Source organism: Talpa occidentalis, unplaced genomic scaffold (assembly GCF_014898055.3).
Source record: "Talpa occidentalis isolate TD23 unplaced genomic scaffold, MPIMG_talOcc4v2.1 talOcc4.10, whole genome shotgun sequence".
In the NCBI taxonomy this organism is placed as follows: domain Eukaryota; kingdom Metazoa; phylum Chordata; class Mammalia; order Eulipotyphla; family Talpidae; genus Talpa; species Talpa occidentalis.
The window spans coordinates 86,800,261-86,819,319 of NW_023600993.1; the positions used below are offsets into that span (position 1 = coordinate 86,800,261).

General features: G+C 50.4%; 1 protein-coding gene across 1 annotated transcript; it reads right to left on the bottom strand.

The window, feature by feature from the left end:
* Positions 1–861: 861 nt before the first annotated feature.
* BPIFB1 (BPI fold containing family B member 1) lies at positions 862–17,111 on the bottom strand. The gene is made up of 15 exons (XM_037501608.2): positions 16,977–17,111; positions 16,133–16,274; positions 15,394–15,501; positions 14,374–14,523; positions 13,195–13,276; positions 11,702–11,765; positions 9,988–10,073; positions 8,879–9,058; positions 7,932–7,985; positions 7,316–7,474; positions 6,032–6,099; positions 5,131–5,176; positions 4,226–4,289; positions 3,240–3,316; positions 862–979 (listed from the first exon to the last, which is right to left on the bottom strand). The coding sequence occupies exons 1-15, from the start codon at positions 17,089–17,091 to the stop codon at positions 953–955; spliced, it is 1,422 nt and encodes a 473-aa protein (XP_037357505.1). The 5' UTR covers positions 17,092–17,111; the 3' UTR covers positions 862–952.
* Between the last annotated feature and the right edge of the window lie 1,948 nt (positions 17,112–19,059).

Consider the following 19,059-nt stretch of genomic DNA (forward strand, 5'->3'; position numbering starts at 1 on the left):
GATGGAACCTTCTAGATGGGGGAAGCTCATTCTGGACAGTCTATTCAGGCTGTGAGCCCCTCTTAAGCCAGTTTATGCTGAAGTTAGAAAATACCTTTTCCCAAAATGCACACCCATCCCTTCCTCCAAGGCCCCTCACATGAATGAAGGGCTCTGTGTGCTGGACCAGGCCCAGGGTCTGGAGAACAGGGACTCTATTGTCTGTCCTGATCCAGGCGACTTCAGTGAGGCCAGGGAGACAGCAGCAGTCATGTGATGTCCAAGCAGGAAGGAATTCAATGATAAGGGCCAATATCCTGGAGGCCAGAGAACAATAGTGATGGGGACATTGCCCAAGATGTCATTGTCTAAGCCCCTTCCAAGTGCCAGGAACAATCTCTCTCATTTCATCCTCACCACAGACCTCCAAGGAGGATTTTCTTCAATGTAGAGAAGGAAACTGAGGCCCACAGAGGGGAAGCCACATTTCACAGTCATCCCATCTCAGGCCAGAATTCACAGTCATCCCCAGAGTCACACTCCTCAGAGAGGCTTGGACCCACCACACCACCAGGATGCGGAGAAAGTGTGCCTCCACCAAGGAGACCGCCTACCCTAGGTGGTCTTGAGGCTGACATGGAAGGCAGGAGGGGCAAGTGGCATTCTTATTCCTGCAGCCCAGGGATGTGGCCCAGTCCTTGGATCTTGTCCACCTGTGGTCTGATGTGGCCCAGACATGGCTGGGACATGACCCAGATGGCTTGGCTGTCCACCCCTAAGGCTGCCAGGGGCCAAATGACTTCTGGGTTGGGACACAGATACACTCCAGAGACGGCAGAAGTCACAGAAAGTGATTTTATTGCAGAGAGAGAGGGTATACAGGCTGATTCACACATCTCACTAGGAGCCAGCCTGTCCTGGACGGTCGCCTCCATTCCTCACTGGGAGAGGACAGCAGTCCGGGGCTCTACAACTAGGCCGAGGTGATCACAAGGGCATCCTGGAACGGGAGGAGAAGTCATACTGCTTTGTTTTGCTTTTCACTTCATCCCTTATTGTGGTTTATGTGGGTCTCCCCAAGGTGACCGCTGGCATTGGGGGCTATGACCTTGAACTCACTCATACAGAACTCTTGGGAGGGTCTCTGTGTGAACAATGACACCATGTAGGGGTCCAGGGCACCTGTAAGGTCTGTGGGTGAGTGTGTGGGACAGTGGGCCCAAGCCCAGCCAATCAGCAAAGCTCCCCAATTTCATAAAATGGAGTTTCCAGGCTGTATCCATCAGGGCCCAGGCTGTTAAATTTTTACCAATACTGATACTGTTTTCAAGTCTAAGTATAATATGAATACTTCACCTGTTAGATTAGCCCCAATATTTTATCATGATAATTTTCAAATAGACAGAAAGGTAAAAAGAATTTTTCAATGACACATATACCCGTGGCCTAGATTCTACCATTAGCTTTTAAAAAACCAAACCTTCTGTTTCATATCTATTTATTTATTTTTGATTGCACTTTAAAGCATATTGTAAAACTATAAAAAAGGAAGCTGATATGCTGTTCATCTAAAACAAATGAATAGAATGAAACAGGAAATTTGGAAATAGATCCAAAGGATGAAATGATCTCTCCCATCCAACTTGCAGTGGTTGGTTATGTGATGCAAGTAGTTTAAAAAACAACAAAAAACCCAACAAAAACAGTGGCTAAATCTCCTCTAATAAGAGTTACATGCAGTAGGTGCAGCAGACCTCTCCTGTCTTGCCTGCTTCTCCTGTCTTCCCCTCAGCAGTGTATTTCAGTAGATCTGTCTCTTCTGCTCCCTACTCTGTCTCTGGTGAATCCTCTTACCCCCTTCCACCCTGGCACCTCTGGCCTATACCCCAGTTCTTGTAAGCATAAGTAAATAAAAATAAATCTTTTTTTTAAAAAAAAGCATTGCATGAAATAAGTCAAACTCCAGCCATCAGCTGCATGAATACCAGTTGTGCATCCAATGTGACTCAAGGGCGGTGTGTCTTAGATCAACCACTCCTACTGCGATCAGGTCATTGTCATCCATGTGCTTGCGTATTCAGGTCTTCTGGGTTTTAAGGATGAGGAAGCTGGGCTCAGAGAGACCCAAGGGCCTGCCTGAGGTCCCTTGGCTAGAGGCAGATTTAAACCGTTCCCAGTGCCTGAGCCTACACTTTCAGCCTCTCTGTACCATCCACGGTACTGTTGACGCTCTTCTCCCCCGCCCCAAAACAGCTGTGGGTAGACATGGCTTTTGAGAGTGGGCAGCTGATGATAAACATCAGTCTTGCCTTTGCAGAAGTTAACAACGCCTCTTCCCTTTCCCAAAATGCAACCCCAATGGGGAGCATTTTTGAGACTCCCTCCCTTCTGGTGATCTCTCCACAACTATGTAGCTCCCACTTTAGAGGAACTAGTGCACAGCTTTGGGCAAATCAGGACAAACTAGAATTTCTGGGTAAGAAGTGTCTCCTTGGTCTTGGGTGCGCACCTTGGCCGTGGAAGGGTAAACAGGCACCTGTAGATATTCTTGTTAACCATTCTGCTTTCAGCCACTCCCACTCCACAGACACTGGACTAGACACTGCAGAGGGCAGGGCTTGCTGTGTGTTTTTTTGCAGTTGTGCTCAGTGCCCAGCCCAGAGTAGGTGCTCAGTAAATGGCTGCTAGTGGGTTGACTTGGGAACCCATGGACATTACCAGAGCAGGTGCTGAGAACAAGTCTCCGTTCTGTTACCCATTAGGTATGTGACCTTAGAAACTGACATGCTGTTTTTGAGTCTCAGTTTGCCCATCTGCAAAATGTGGATTATAGCGTGATCTACCACATAGGGTGGTGTGAAGACAGAAAGATGCTGCTCATACCCCAGCGCCTGGCACAAAATGACTATGAGCTGTTAAATGATGATGAGTGATTTAGTATAATTAATGCTTATACTTGGGGGTACTTGCAGCTACAGCTCCCCTCCTCAGCAGTTGCCAAGGAGACTCATTTTTCTGAACAAACATTTGTTGACTACTGTGGTGTGCCAGGTAGGGTGGACAAGGCTGGAGGCCTTTGACCCTAGGCTGGGCCAATCACACACCCATGTTTACAGGTGAGGGATTGAGGCTGTGAGAGAAGGGATTTTTTTCCAGAGTGCCCCTGAGCTAACAGAGGGACCAGGATTGGAGTGTAGCCCCCAGCCCAGGGTCCCCCCAGAGACTGTGCCCCACTGGGGCTGGGTGCTCAGCCCACTCACCTTGGTCAGGGAGGAAGATGCTGCCTCAAATTCCAAGGCTTTCGCCATTGACACCTGGATCCCAGCTCTTAATTTGCCTGAAATGCAAATGTTGTTAGAGGTGGCAGGGCTGGGTGGGGCTGGGCAATTGTGGGCAGGCTCTCAGTTCCCAGAGCAGACCCCAGGACTTGACAGGCCTGGTTTGGACTGTCCATCTCATCTCTGTCCACCTGGTCTCCAGTCTCAGCACAGACCCAGCCTCACTCCACTCCCTTGACCTCTAGTGCTGGTTTTAGGCTCCTCCCAAAGGGGACCCCACACATCCTCCCAAACTCTTTCTCAAGAACTATCAGAGGCTCCCATTATCCACAGCAGAAGCATGTATGATTTGAGATTCTCATTTGAGTAAAATAAAAAAGTTGATGTTAGCACAGATTACTGATTTCTTGACCCCCACACCTGGGGTTAATCAGAGTAATTCCACCCTTTCTCGTTGCTTCCTCCACTAGTAACACAAATGGCCATGCGAACGAGCAGTGAAGAAATGGAAGCAGTGACTGTGCTAGGGCACTCTTTCTGCCCCCTACAATTCACCTCCTCCGTGCCTCTGATGAAGCTACTCTTCTCCATTCCGCTGATGGAGAATCTGTGGCCCAGGGTGATAGAGCAGCTTGGCCGAGGCCAGGCAGCTGCCAGGAGGAGAGCCGGGCCCTGTGGCACTCTGAGCGGCTGTGTGTGTGTTTGTACCCCTGTCTCTCTCCTGCTTTTAGCCTGTGAGGCTGGAGCCTTGCCCGGTTCCTCTGTTCACATCTGGGCTCTGGCATTAGCAAAAGACCCGGCCTGGAAGTTGGACATGGAGCTCATAGCTGCCTGGGTGGCCAAGTGGTTTTTGAACTAGGATTGATATGTGGAAAAAGAGTGGGTGTGGCCCCAAAGGGAGACCGGGCAGGAAGGTGAGGCCCCCAACCTCCTGCCCTAGGGATGGGGAGGTTAGTAAAGGGACTCACCATTCTCATTTGGCAGCAGGACAGAGACGAGGATCTCAGTGATGATGTCTTTCAGAAGTTCAGGCTGTGAGAGAGAAGGGGCGCTGTCACCCTGGTGGAGACACTGGAGTCCTCCCAGCTACTCCTTGAGTGGGCACAGCCGAACCTCAGATGAGGGCAGAGGCAGAAATGCTGGAATCCCAGGTGTCCTACAGCTTAGATCTGCGAGGCCTCCGGGACCAGGCAGGCTAGAGAAAGCCCATCTCACCTGGCCCCATGTCCCAGTACGTGGGGGGTTGGGTGAACTGGAGGGGTGCATCCCCTGCTCCCCACCCCACCCTTAAGGGCTCCACTGCTCTGTTTCAGCAGAATTTCCCCTAAGAGAATATTGAACCCTGTGTTTGTTGTTTCTACCTTCTCGAGGGAAGCTAGAAATCCTGACTTAGATGTGGAAACCTCCCCATTTAAAAATATTACTCAACAAAAAATTTAACCAAACAAAACAGAAGGACCAAATCCAAACAAATAAACACCACATCAGAAGACAGGATTCAGCCCCTGTGAGATCTCTGACTCAGTATGATTCAGATGAGGAACTGAGGACCAGAGGGAGGGCTGCTCAGGGTCATTGAGATGAATCTATGTAAGCAAAATCAGATTGCAAAGAGAGTTTTGTTTTCTAATTTTGGGTCAAATCATCACAGAAGGAAAGTGAGTGTTTATCTATATATTTGCAACTGTGTCCAGCACACAGTAGGTGCTTAGTAAATGCTTGAACCAGTAGGTTGGACTTCATGGATAACATGGAAACCAGCCAGCCCAGCAGAGGGCTGCCCATGAGAACCCTGTTCAAGGTGAATCCTAGACAATGTCTCCTTTTGAGAGGCACCAATGCGGCACCTCCAGGAACACCTATCAGTACTCACGTTGAACAGGCCAATGCCAGAGTTCATCAGGTGGATCCGATCAGAGCTGCAACAGAAGATGCACATGAGAATGGCCCCTTGGAGTATCATTCATTCATTCAACAACCATTATTGAACACCTACTATGTACCAGGTACAGGGCAGGCTCTATCTATAGATCAGTGAACCAAATAAAATCTTTGCTTTGTGAAGCTTACATTATAATGGGCCTCTGTGTGTGTGTGTGTGTGTGTGTGTGTGTGTTTGAGGAGGGAGAGATAGAAAACACATAGTTGCCTAGAGAGCAGAAAAATCACCCCTAGGACTGGAATCGTGGTGAACCTAGGAGCTCAGTCTCCTTTTAAAGAGGTACCCGAATCATAGCAAGACAGTTTGTTGCCATGTGGGGACAGATAGGGCCATGAAAACCAGCCATTCTGATTTTTATATACTGGCAACAAATTTATGTTAATAAAAAACCTAACCCTAAAGGCTGATTCAAACAAATCTCTGGACTTGATTTGCCCCAGAAGGCTCCACTTTCTGGCCTCTCCCCACAGCAGCAGCCGGGGGTGTGATGTGGGGGACCACAGGAGCAGTGGGCAGCTGGAGCTGGGGGCTGCTGGGGTGGGCTCTATGTGACCTTAGCATTTGGATGACTATTGCCGCTGCTGTCTTGGAGGTGTCCAGAGGGCCTCGCCAAGGCCAAGGGGAAAGTGTCAGGTCACCTGCTCCCTGGTTGCTGCAAGATGATTCCCTGTCCTCTTTGGCTCACCCCTAGACCTTGACAGAACAGACCCGGCAAGGCTGCCTTCATTTCATGCTCATGCCCCACAGACTCAAAACACCAGGAATCTCAAGAACCCCTAAGTCACCAGGCACGACTCTTTACCAGAATCCTCGCCATGATTTACATGCTTACCTGATATCATTCAAGTTGAGCATCAGTTGATCACCTTCCATGAAAAACTGAGCTTCTGAGCTGGCTTCCTGAAACAAGAGAAGCCCAGGCCCTATGTCTTTTAAAGGGTGCAGCCAAGTGGAGAGTGGGGTTGAGTAAGGAGGCTCTAGATCAAGCTGACATAGTCTGTATCTTAACTACTGGCTCTGTGACCTTAGGAAAGGATTTGACCTCTCCAGATCTCACTGAACTCCTCTATCAAATGAGGTGGAGCCTAGACCCACTCCCTGCTGGACACATTGCCACACGAGACTGCTGTGGGGAGTGACAGCAACAGCACCAGTGTGCACAGAGCCATCATTTTGTGCCAGGCAGTGTTTAAGTACATGATGACTCCCTCCTTTGAGGCTATGAAGAGTGCCTCCTGTTATTCCCTACTATAGAGGTGTGGTTTCTCAGGGACAAAGATCATAAGCCCCTGCTGTTAACCATTATTATTATCAGAAGCAAGTCAGGTCTCACATCACCTTGACCTGTGGACTAGTCTGGGCTGAGGACAGTACCAGGCTCCAGCTCCAGGTCAGCCTACCCAGAGAAGAAATTATCCTGCAGGCCTGGGTTGGGGTGTTTTGTGAAGTCCCTGCCACTGACCATGGAGGGACCAGGTTAGCAGGGAGTGAGCTGACCGGGCAGGCCATTCCCAGTAAAGGTCAGGGCATCAGAACATTCTTCATACAGGAAGCCCAGCTACATTGCCCCCCATGGTCTTTCTGAATGGTACCCACTGAAATGTGTGTGGACAACCTGCACAGCTGTACACAGTGGCCTACTATGAGGATAGGGTCAAGATTACCCTCTACTAACAACCATGCACTGTGGACCTTCTTGGTTAGGCAGAGTCCCAGTTTCCAAGCAGGATCCTGCTGGCCACTCTCCTTTCTTTGTCCTCTGCAGGGGAGGTGGTCAGCTCCCCACTCACATCCCCTCTACAGGGTGGGGAATCCACCCACAGCTGAGCGCTGAGTTCCCACTGGCCCCTTCTCTGGCGCATTGCCCTTGCTTTCCCCCAGCACTCTTGTGATCATGATTAACTGGCAAAAGGGTAAAAAGACCCAAAGAATTGATAAGGTCACCGGTCAGAACATGGCCCCCCAAACTCCTGACTCTTGGTTTAGTCTCCCCCCGGCTCCGCTGGGTGGCAAGAAGGTAGAAACATTTAGCAAAGCAAGAGGGGTGAGTAGGAGCAGTGAATGGAACAGAAAAGCCTCCCAGATGGCTGCCAGAGTCACAGGCAATTGAACTTACGATGCCCAGGGTGAAGAGTGGGCGGTGGGCTTCGTTGGTGGGGAACACTTCCAGCACGATCAGTTGGGCCACCTTGGCCCTGCCCTGGTCCAGAAAGAGCTCTGGGGCTGCCTGAGTTAAGACCTTCACGATCTGTGTGTGCTCCAGCTGATTCGCAGCCTGGAAGGATATGGGACCCTCCTATGACCTTGCAAATACCTCACTGGGGCCCATCATCCCCACGGGCCCCATGTGGCCCGACCCCTGCCTGCCCCCCTGACCTCCCTGCATCCTCGCTGTATCTAGTCGCATTATCCCCTTCTCACCCTGGACTAAACCATCAGTTTCCATCTCACAGACTCCAGTTTCGCTTCTCACTCTGTCTGGAAAGCTCTTCCCTCCAGGGGAGACCTCCGTAATCTGGACTATGCCAGTTGCTCTGTAACCCCTGTCCTTTGCAGCTGAAGTATTATTTGTGTAATTATGGTTAAACTGTCCTATTTTACTGAAATCTTTGGCCTGGCCTGTAGAAGTCACCAGTGTAGGAAGGCAGGAAAGTGGTCCCACATGCATGTTGTTCTCCAGAGGCCAGACCACAGCAGCCACCCATCAAGCTGCAAATGGCAAATGGACCCACCTTTACACTGATCACCTTGATGTCTGACTTCAGCCGGCGAGCCAACTCAGGAAGCTGAGAGTGAGAGGAAGCCAGAGCAGGTCATTGGGTGGGGAGAGGGGAGATATGCCTCCAGCAGCCTTAGTACTGTGATCCCCAGAACCCTGGAAAACCTGAGTGGGCTCAGTGGTCCAGGCCACATCTTTCACTGGTAGAACAAAGGCAACTTTATTTAGTCAGTTCCTGTGGGGCATATGGGGTCTGGAGTCCCTGCTGGCCTAGACTTTTATTGAGGGTTATTGTTGCTGGTGGGTCTGCAGGCAGCTAGCTCCCTGCTCCCAGAAGACACAGAGAAGTGATCTGATTCTTACAATAGTCGTGAATGTGGTTGCTGGCCATCATTCCCATTTCCTCACCAACCCAGCCCTTATCCAAAGTTCTAGTCCTCAAGAGCTCGCTCTCAGTCTGAAGTCCTGACACTCTCCTATAACTTTGTGCCAAAATTATAGGCACAGTTTCCCCATCAGCTAGCATGAAGGAGGTGGCACACTCTAGTTGACTGGAGGTTGTTTCCTGCTGTGGTGAGTCGAGAAGAATTTCAAAGCTGTATTGACATCTAGGTTCAATAGGGAAGAGGGCCTTGATTGATTAGTGATATCTGCCAAGGGCCCAGTAATGGAGAACAGTGGCACAGTTGTCATCCCCAGACCATTCATTACCTGGTGCCCTTTGACAGGACTGTTTTTTTGGTAGAGGAAGCCCATTTGACAGGTTCCAAAGGGGCCTGAGTGTTATGGGGAATTTTCTTCTTTAGAGATATATTTTAGGAGAGAGCGTGAACTCTCCATGGTGGAGACTGACAAAGGATTCATGCTTGGGGCTTTAGGAGTCCTTGTGTCCCATTTGATTCAGAAAATTCCCATGATGCAGAGAGGGGGCACCACTTTTTGTCCCAGGCTGAGGCTTACCACATAGTCTAACAGGACCATGAGTTTTTCTGGAGGAAATATGGCAGCTACTGCAGCATTCACCACATCTTGCCTCACAGTGAGGCTGAAAGGGGTGTTGTCCAAGGTAGGCATTGTCAGTGAAAGCGCAGACTCATTGAACTGTTTGGTCACTTTCCCCTGAGAGTCCAACAACTTGGCCTAAGGAGACACAGAGGATAGAGTCATCTGGGAACTCTAACTCTACAGCCTACCCAATAACAATCCATATGGTAATGACACCATTCAGCTTGTTTCCCTTTTTGCATTTGCTGCCAGGAAGCTTAACCTGGAGTTCACTGTCTTGCTATAGGTGAAAAGTTACCTCAGGTACCTAGCAACTGATACTCCACCTACTCACCTCAGATAATCTCTATTTTTTTCCCAAAACCTAGAAGTCTTCAATGTCTTTCAATGTCTCAGCTACCTCACAAACCCTTTTGGTAAAGGGAAAATGAAAAACTACAACAAAATGGATGGAAATGTTGAATACTGCAGTTTTCAAAGTGATTCTAGGTTTGCCTGGCTCCTTGGGAAGTCCAACGCCAGTTTAAGGGTGCAGTGCCACAGTTTACAGAGAACAGACAGTTACTGGGCTCTTCCTGCCTGTCAGGCCCCATGCAGTCTCATTTCATCTTTTCCTTGGTAACTTTTATAGACAACATTTTACAGAAGAGGAAGTTGAGGCTCAGAAAGGTGAAGTTGTGGAGCTGGAAGAGAATCTTAGGTCTGTGTGATCCTTAATGATGTGTCTTAATTCTGGGTTTCTGTTTCAAGGTAATCAGATACTTGGGGCCTGGCAGGGGCTTGCTTGAGAGAAAGCATAAGAGCCCCAGTGTGCACACTCCAACCCCAGACTGGGGAAATCAGAGTCACCAGGGTCAGTGTTCTGTGAGTGGCCTTTAGATTCCACTTGTGTTCTTTCTCTGTCTCAATGGTTTACAGGAGACAGGCAGCCTGTTGAAATGGCCCTAAATTGCCCCTTGTTCTGGTGTTTTCTTCCCTGAAACAGGCCCATGGAATCTGAGCCTTTTTGGTCAGAGAAGGACAGGAACGTCTGCACTTCGCTCTCCAGGCACCATGACACTCACCTGCAGGTTGAGCTGGACACGGTTACCATTGATGGCAGGAGACAGAACGTCAAACTCTAAGTGGTCAGACTCAAGGGAAACAGGTGCTGCTCAGGGACAAGAAGAAAGTTCTGTAAGGTTGGATGGCAGTATTGCATGGGATGGCTTGGGAGCTGCCTTTGATTGGAGTTGCATTATTGTGTGGGGAGAGAATTAAGTAAAGATGATAGTGATAATGACAACGATGGAGGTGATGGTGATAATAACTGGCAATTACTGAGCACAGATCAAGTCCCAAGTACTGTGCTAACCTTTACATGTGCTAGGGCATTTAATTCTCAAAATAATTTAGGGAGTATGGTCCCATTAATACCCTCATTTTACAGATGGGGAAACTGAGGCTCAGAAGAGTGAAATGACTTGCTCGAGGTCATACCATGAGAGAATTTGCATCATAGTCGACCTATGGCAAATTCTTGGTTTGAAACAAAACTGAATTATAGCCTATACCTTTCCCCCTCCCCAAGCAGAGTGTGATGGTTGACCTCCACCCTGCAGGCTCTGGGTCTGTCCACTAGATCTGTGAGCCTCTGGATTCCTCACTTGACCACCAGATGGCAATGTATCTCATCTGCCCAAGGCAGAGAACATAGAGAATGACTAAGAGGCTCAGGGGCCGAGCAGGGAGTGGTTCTCTCACCAGTCTAAACCCCCTCCCCCAGGGGCACCTTCCACTAGGCCCCTGGGAAGCAGATAGGCCTGTTAGACTTGGGTTTGAGTTGCAGTAGCCAGGGCTAATCTCTTCCCACCTCTGACCCTCAGTGTCTTCAACTTAAAATGCAGTGTTACAATGTGACACCTGCCTCCTAGGTTTACAGATTGTTCTAGATGAAACCTGGAAATGTTGACTCAAATCTGAATCACACCAATTCTAGAATTCAAAGAAGTGGGTTTATGCCTTCTCCTATTGTTGGACAAATGACTTAATTTCTCTAAGCTTCAGTTTCTTACTCTGTGAAGTGGGGTAATGATTGCCCCAAATGCAGCTGTCTGAGGATCAGGGAGACAATGTATACAAAACACCCAGCTCTGGGCTTGGCCCAGAGCAGGTGCGCCATGGCTGCTCCATGCCTATCCTTACCATTCCCTCTTCCCACTACTCTCTGGCAGCCCTTGAATGAACCTCTTCACAGCCCAAAAGACTAGGTGGTAGAGTTCACTTCTTCTCACCCATCTCTACTCTGAGGGGTGTGTGTGGGCATACAGCTTACTCCCTTGTTTTCCCTTTTTTAATAGCCCATAGTAGTCACAGTATCATCCATCCATCCATCCATCCATCCATCCATCCATCCACCCAGCACACATTTGAAAGCACTTCTCTGTACTCTGAACTTTTCTGGAAACTCTTATTCTCACCAACAATCTTGTGAATTAGGGATGTATAAGCCCCCCTTTACAGATGGGGAATCTGAGGATAAGAAGGTGGAGTTGGCCTTCTCAAAAGTGTAGACTAGGTCAGTGGCAGAATTGGAATTTGAAATTGGGCTTATCTGGGGCTCACATAGAGGTTTGCACATAGTAGGTGGTCAAGAAGTCACAGTCATGATGAATTCCTGTTTGCTTATCCTGGGTGGCTATCAACTGATGCTTGTCCTGCTTGCTGCTGGTTTCTCAGGATTGAGACCTGTCCTGGAGGGTGGCTCAGATTTATAGGAAGTGAAAGCAGTGCACCTACCCTTCACCAGGCCCAGCAGATGGGCACACATGTCCTCAAAGGCTTCCTTGATCACAGGACACAGCTGCAATAGCACAAATGTAGAGTCTCCATCAGCCAGGGCAGGACACAGCCCCCTGTGACCAATGCCCAGTCTACCTATCCCAGGTCCTGTGCTGTGCTCATCCCAGCCAGACTTTCTGCCATGGGGCTGAGGACTCAGGTGCACCCACAGCCCCAGTCATCACAGGTGCTCAGAGCTCACCCCAGCCTTGGTGTTCCCCGAGGTTTTTTTGCTATAGTTTGTCCCTTGCCCTGTGCCCAGGGTGTTCCTGGCCTGCCAGCTGCTTCCTCCTGGTCTTGTTCACAAGAACCCATGTCTTCCATTCAAAGGAAATAGAGAATTAATGCCTTTGTTCACTTATTCATTCAACAAGTCATCACTGAGCAACTCCCCAAGCAGACTTGAGAACAGAGGCCAGCAAGACAGATCCGCAAACTCGAGAACAGTCTCTGTGGACCTCTAGCCTCAACATATCCCTTTGGCCACTGAACCATTCTCACCCCACAAATTGCTGAAAGTTCTCTGTAGGGGGTGATTCTGATCCCCAGGGGACATTTGGAAATTTCTAGAGACATTTTCAGTTTTTACAACTTGGAAGGGTATGTGTGTGTTATGTGTGTAACTGGAAGGAAGTATAGAGGCTTAGGGTGGGAAGAGGTGAAGAGGCTGTTACACGCATACATAGAGGCACACCCTCCAAGTTATGAAAAGCATAGGACAGCCCCATAACAGAGAATTACATGGCCCAAATTTCAATAATGGGGAAACCCTGGTCTCAATTGGAATGTTTGAGGAAGAAGTTAAACATTTGACCCACTTGTCCCTGGGGCCCAAAAAGCCCTGTTTTCTACTCTAGGCAGCCCCTTTTCTAGGGCAATATATTGAAATGTTACCATTTTGTCTCAGGTGCAATTTCCTAAGAGAAGAAATTTCTGCTCCACACTCTTTGCTACTCTTGAGAAAAGACAATGCACTTTGAGAAACGTTAACTTTCTAAAAACCAAACCAAACCAAACCTGTTTTCTGCTTCCAGCACTAGGTCTCCCCCACATTTAAGACTCCTGGTGGGGGTAGGGGAAGGATACATTCCTCTGGGCTAAAAGGGCCCCACCCAGGTCAATTACATAAGCACCCTTGGGTGAAACCTTACTATTAGTTTTTTTAAAGTCCTTCCAGGAGGTTCTGATGTGCAGTTGGGGTTGGGACCCACATATTTACACTGAAAGGGACCTCAGATTCTGAGCACATCAGTGTTCAAGATCTTGAAAGTGCCATTCAAAGTAACGGCACTTTCATCACCTTGACCTCAGGATCCCTTACTGAAGGAACGACCAAGGGCCAGGGGTTCTCACTCAAGGAGACACAAGACCTTTAACACCAGCTTGCAGTTCCACCTCTACCCTACAGGGGGGCAATGTTTGCAAGGCAGAAAGGCCCTGAATCCACTCACCTGGCTTTTAACCAATTTGGGCAGAGCTGGCATCAGAAGGTTCGTAACCTTTTCTGCTAAGGAGTTGACCAGGAAAGAGAGTCTACCAGAGAGGAGAAGGTGTCATATTAGGAAGGGTTAGAGATGCTCACCTGTCACCTGCCTTACCGAGTCCAGGGGAGGGGGGATTTTGCTGACGGTCATACAGCCTAAGAAAGATGGGGCTGAGCCAGGTGGGTGTAGAGAGTAGCAGAGAGTTCTTGTCTTTAGAATTTGTGCTAGACACTGGTGTGGGCACTTGGGGTTTCTCTCTGCTGTCCTGCTAAGGAGAAGTGGAGGAAAGCACCATGTTTTGCAGCGGCTGCTGAGTGCCTTGCCCCCTGCCTACTGCTCTGGCCTCCGTCTGATTTAATTTTGCCACCAAGGCCTGGAAGGCGAGACTGGAAGGTGACTTGTCCAGTGTCACCTGGCCAGACAGTGAAGGATTGGGTTTCCTGGCTTTCCTGACTCCCAACCATTTTCGAAACCAAGCTCTACCCGAGCCTGCCTGGAGAGGTGGAGGGGTCCTGGGAGGGAGGCTCCTCTCCATCTTCAAATGTTTGCCCAACCTCGTGGCATGATGTCTGAAATCCCTCTGTGGACGGAACCGCGGCGACTTATCAGTACCCGTATCTCAGGCAGGGCGACGGTCTGCTTCTGAAGCAGGACTCGCCTTATTATGAACATTTCTATTTGAAGCTAAAACCTTGGAAACATTATTGTCTAGTTAGAAGAAATCTTAGTGATCTACTAGAGAAAAAGTTAAACAGGCCAAAATGATGATGAATCCAAGAAGACTGTTAAGGAGGACAATTTACTTCGGGGTTGTTTACTTTTCTATACAGCTTGTTTAATGACTATGTTAATTAGTTTCACCCCTATCTCCAGCTTCTGGCCTTGGGTGAGCCAGCTTCTGGTCTTGTGATGCCTCCTTTTCAACTTTCCTCTTTTTATCCCCCATCACCACCATTATTGCTGCTGCCCTTGGTGCCTTGAGCTCACTTTGGCATCACAGGTTCCCTGGAAGGAGCCCCAGATCAAGAGTCAGGAGAGATAAATCCCCTTCTTTCTCTGGCCTCAGTGCTCTCTGCGTGTAAAGTGGGCATGGCGGCCTGGCTTTCCTCCCAGGCACAGGGGGGCCCACGGGAAGTGGTCACTCACTTGCGCAGCAGGCTGATGCGCAGGCTCCCGCGGCTATTGGAGCAGTCGCTGAGGACAAGGCTGGTGTAGACCCTGTCCCTGGTCTCCACTCGGATGGTGGCCTCAACCTCTGACTCCATGTGCATCTCCACCATGGTCTTGACCAGCGGCCTGGGAGGGGAGGTGCTGTGAGCTCCGCCAGCCCAGGCCGGAGCAGCCCTATGTCCACCTGTGCGTCTGACTCGTCCCTCCCTTTTGGTGTCCACGCTGGGTTCTCATCTTCCCCAATTTTTACCCTAAAGTGTCCCAGCCTCAGTTTGTGGGCTCCTCTCCCCTCCTAGTTGACGTGCTGTCAGCTGTCAAACCGAAACCTAACTCCTTACTCAAATGCCTCACGGCGTCTCAAATACAAACTGACCTCTGGTTGTTTCCCCAACCTGCTCTTCTCGTCACCTTCCCCACCTTCCTTCTGTCCACTCCCTCCTGCCCTTGCACATCAGCCTTCGTTCCTCAGACTGCTTGCCTCCTCTCTTGCTCCCACCCCCCACCTTGTTCTATTGTTCAGGAAACCCTCTTGACTGGACTTGCCTCCAGGGCACATCCGGAATCCAGCCACTTCTCCCACCTTCTGCCCACCACCCTGGCCCAAGCTTTCATTATCTCCTCCTTCTGGATGGCCTCCCGGCCCCCACTCCTGCCCCAGGCACAAGCCAGAGGGATTTGTGAAAAACATTCAACCATGTCATGACCCTCCTCTGCCGAGAACCCTCCTTGGCTCCCATCTCATTCGGTGGTGTGCTCGCCTTGACCCACGGCCCTGTGTGACCTGCCCTGGCTGCCTGCTGGCCTGGCCTGCCACCACTCCCCCATGCTCCCTTTCTTTGTTATGCTTTGAACAAGGCAGGGGCACTCTCAGCTCAGGACCTTTGCGTTGGCTTGTCCCTCTGCTGGGATTCCCTTTCCCGTATGTCAGCATGGAAGGAGGGGAACAGGTGGAGGAATCCATCAGGGCTCACTGAGCTTGACTGAGGGGACGCTTACGTGTTGAAGCCGGCTACCATGTCCAGGGGGATCTTGACCACTAACTCCTGGCTGTAAGCGGAGGGTTGCACCTGCAGCTGGAGGATATTAGCCGAAGTGACTTTCATCCTGGATGGGAAGCGGCAGAGATAAGATTCATGCCTCAGGATCAACTCAGATTCATTTTAAACATTCATTGTTGCTGCTTTTCTGGGGCCAGGCAGCAGCTGGACCCTCATGACTGCCTGACTCCTCCCTGTATGTTATTGTTCTTCTCTTCCCCTCCACCCCTGCTCACACCGCTCTCCTTAGGACATGAACCCCGGCTCCCTGGGGGACTTGTAGGACCCTCTGTGGCCTGACCCCACTGATCTCCCACTCCTGGCCTTGGGCTGAGTGCCAGTCCCGCTAAGTGTCCCTCCTCTGTGCCGTTGTCCAGACAGGACCCTGTGCCTGCAGGGCCATTTCCTCTTGTCGCTCGGTGAGCACAGAGGCATTGGCTCACCTGTCACCTCCATGAGAGGTATCACCTTATCCCTTTGCTCTCCTACCCCAGGTGACCTTCCTCTGGGGTTGCTGTGATGTTCCTTCTGGCCATTGCTAACTCCTCTGGGAGCTCTGAGGGAGGGACTGGGTTTGACCCATTCATCACGGTCAGGTGCAGCGTCAATCCCAACTGATGCTCTTGACCGATCAATTAAACCTGATATGGGCAGAGGTGTGTCTGAGTCACCTCCCAACCTGGTTCTGCTCCACCTACCAGACGATATACTTCAGGACAGAGCTGATCAGGCTGCCAAATATGGGGATGCCCCCGGCTGGCTCATCCTGCATGGCGCTGAGCAGTGGCAGCTGATGGAGAATGTCGACAGCGTTGTGATCCCTCAGCTGCTGTGCCAGCCCTGGAGGCAGATCCAGGATTAGTGACCAGCAAGAGGGAAAGTGGATGCTTGGCCTGGGGCTCCAGGCAGGTTGTATGGCATCTCAGGGCTGCAGGACCTGGACTAAGGTGAGAGGAAGGACAGCTCCATACTGACTGTCTTTGTTGTCAATGTGTCCTTGGGACAATGGCTAGGATGGGCCATTTGACATAAAGACTGAGGTTGGGGCTTAGGTGGGACCATTCACCGGAGCTTTGTCAGCCTCTGTTGGGAATGCTGTCCACACCACCTGGCACATGGAGCTGTACCTCGAGCAGCTTCTAGAGAAGCAAACAGTAATAGATTTCAGAGGCGGGTTGTCTACCAGGCCCCTTTTGGGGCTCTGTTGCTACAAAAACACTTGTTAACATTCTCTGGACTCACCATCCCACGGGCCCCTTGTCCAAAGAGCCTCAGGTGTTGAGCAGAGAAGGGAGGCAAGAGCCATTGTTTTGATCTGAGTTAGAGCCAAGGTGCCTCAGCGTGGCAGGCTTATGCCATCACAGACCATGGAGAGCACAGACACCCCTAATCTTTATGGCTTATCCGCTCAGGTCTTGCCTTAGCCCGGGAGTCCAGTGTGCCTAGCACACCCCCAGTTGAGGGAGGTCCTGGTCTCCTTTGGAGGACCGTTTCCCCCACTGCCTGGCCTCCTGGTGCTGAGACCTCTGGGCCAGGGCTTACTTTCTTTGATGACGTCAGAGCTGAGGCTGAGAACTGCCGGAGGGTTGAGGGTGGCTCCAACCAAGGTGGCTGCCAGCAAGGCAGAAAGGAGGGTGAGGGTCCACGGGCTGGTCATCTTCCTGGAGGTCAGCGAGCAGTAGGTGGTGGGTGCCAGAACCTGCGGTGAGCACAGAGGACCCCGTCAACCAGGCAGAGAGACTGAGGACAGGCCCAGCAAGCCTGGAGACTCGGGGCAGGCATCCTGGAAAGCTGCTTAGTGGAGTGGGTGAGAGTGGGCTCCGGAGCCCAACATTTGGGTCTGTGTCCTGTGCCACCTGTGCCCAACATGTACATAACCCCTTGCTATAATCTTTCAAAGCACCTTGGCCCTGTTTGCCTCCTTTGTCATGCACACCATGCTGCCTCAGTGAACAGAGGCACTCAGGACCAAGCGGATGGGAGCATCCCTTCCTGGGGACAAGTGGCTCTTCCCCCAAACCAGGCTGTGCTCACATCCACTGCACTGTTTCTCACCCTTGTCATTTGCTTATGCTCTTCCCTTTGCCCTGAAGGACTGTCTCTCTTCCTTTGTCCAGTCAACTTGTATTTAGCTTCTCAACACGCACGTCACCTCCTACAGGAAGCCCTCCAGCACCATGGCCCTGGGCTTTCTTTGCACAAAGTATGTCCCACATGGGTCCATACTAGGTGATCCTGGAGGACCAAGAATGCCTGGCATCATGTCCTTGGAGTCACCATAGCACAGGCAGGTCAGACAGCAATGGGTGAGCACAGGGTGGGTGACATCAGTGGGATGAGATCAGGGAAGGACTCAGACAGTCAGATCCCTTCGTCACTCCTCCTTGGCCTCTGGGTGAGGGCATCAGGCAGCCCTACCCTCCCTGCCGTCCCCCTAGAGGGTCCTGGTGGCTATAGGACCCTTACTCAGACCCATCCTCCATCCTGCTCCTGACCTGACCCCAGAACCTTCCTAGGTATTCAATCTGTGTGCACTTTTACCTGAACCAGCTGGAGTCTTCAGCCCACACCTCTCCTCACCTGGGCTCAGGGCTGAAAAGGCCGGCCTTATATCCTGCTCACCCTCACTAGGCGCCACCTCTGCATTTGGGCTCAGGTCTCCAAGGTAAATATTTGTGGCACCAGTCAACCCAGCCCTGCCCAGAGGAAGCTGCTGGGCTCCAGCTTCCTGAGGCTTGGAGAATGGAGGGTATGGCCAACGTGATGGCTGGGCTGGGTAAGTGGCCCGTGGCAGGGGACTGGAACAGCAGTGCGGCCTGTGCAAGGATCCCTGCCTCCTGACAGCCACTCCCTTGGGAAGTAATGAGAACCTAAGGATGCAGGTGCCCCCAGGCCTCCCATCAGCCTTGTCTCTGGAGCCACATCCCCACTTGCCGTGGACCAGCCCAGCGGCGGTGGGAGATCGAGACAGTCTCAGGGATTGAGTGAGAACGAGCAAAAGGTGGTCGAAGGAATTAGGGCGAGGGACAAGAAAGAATGACACACAGACACACTCAAGGGAGAGTGAAAATCTGAGTGCGCTTTATTGGAATCAGCCTTCTCTTTTTATACATTTTCAAAGTCATTACCTCAATATGTTTTTCACGGTATGTGGTTAATCATACGTCAGATAATCGTCAATGCAGTGAAACATGAATAACATAACACATTGTTTATTATTTATCAAAGAATCAAGAACTCATCGTAACACCCCCAGTGGAGGCTTCCCTTGATATTATGATTTTTGTTATGATTATACATTTCTGTCATATCTTTATCATCATATTTTTATTCTTTCTAGTACTACTTATTATTCCTATAGTTCTGCTTGGTTACACATTTGCTAGAAGTCATAGAACCAGTTTCTCTCACCATAATTGAATTTCTTCAGTACAAGACCTAGACTATTAATGATTAACAACATGCCTTGGTTGTGTCTCAACATTTCCCAGACTTGTTTTCCATCAGTTATTTTCCATAGGTAAAAGGTGGGAACCATTAAAATCCCCTTGGGGACTGCGCCTGTCTTAGGTTGTCAGAAATCATTTCTGATCTTACCCGTCGTTGGCTGTCCAGTCCAGCACAC

Bases quoted from the DNA above. Each gene is read 5' to 3' on its own strand.
- BPIFB1 (XM_037501608.2), bottom strand. From the start codon at position 17,091: ATGACCAGCCCGTGGACCCTCACCCTCCTTTCTGCCTTGCTGGCAGCC. The intron at 10,074-11,701 runs GTAGGTGCACTG...GTCCCTGAGCAG, and splicing joins TCTGCTGGGCCTGGTGAAGG to CACCTGTTTCCCTTGAGTCT. The intron at 5,177-6,031 runs GTAAGCATGTAA...CTTCTGTTGCAG, and splicing joins CTCAACTTGAATGATATCAG to CTCTGATCGGATCCACCTGA.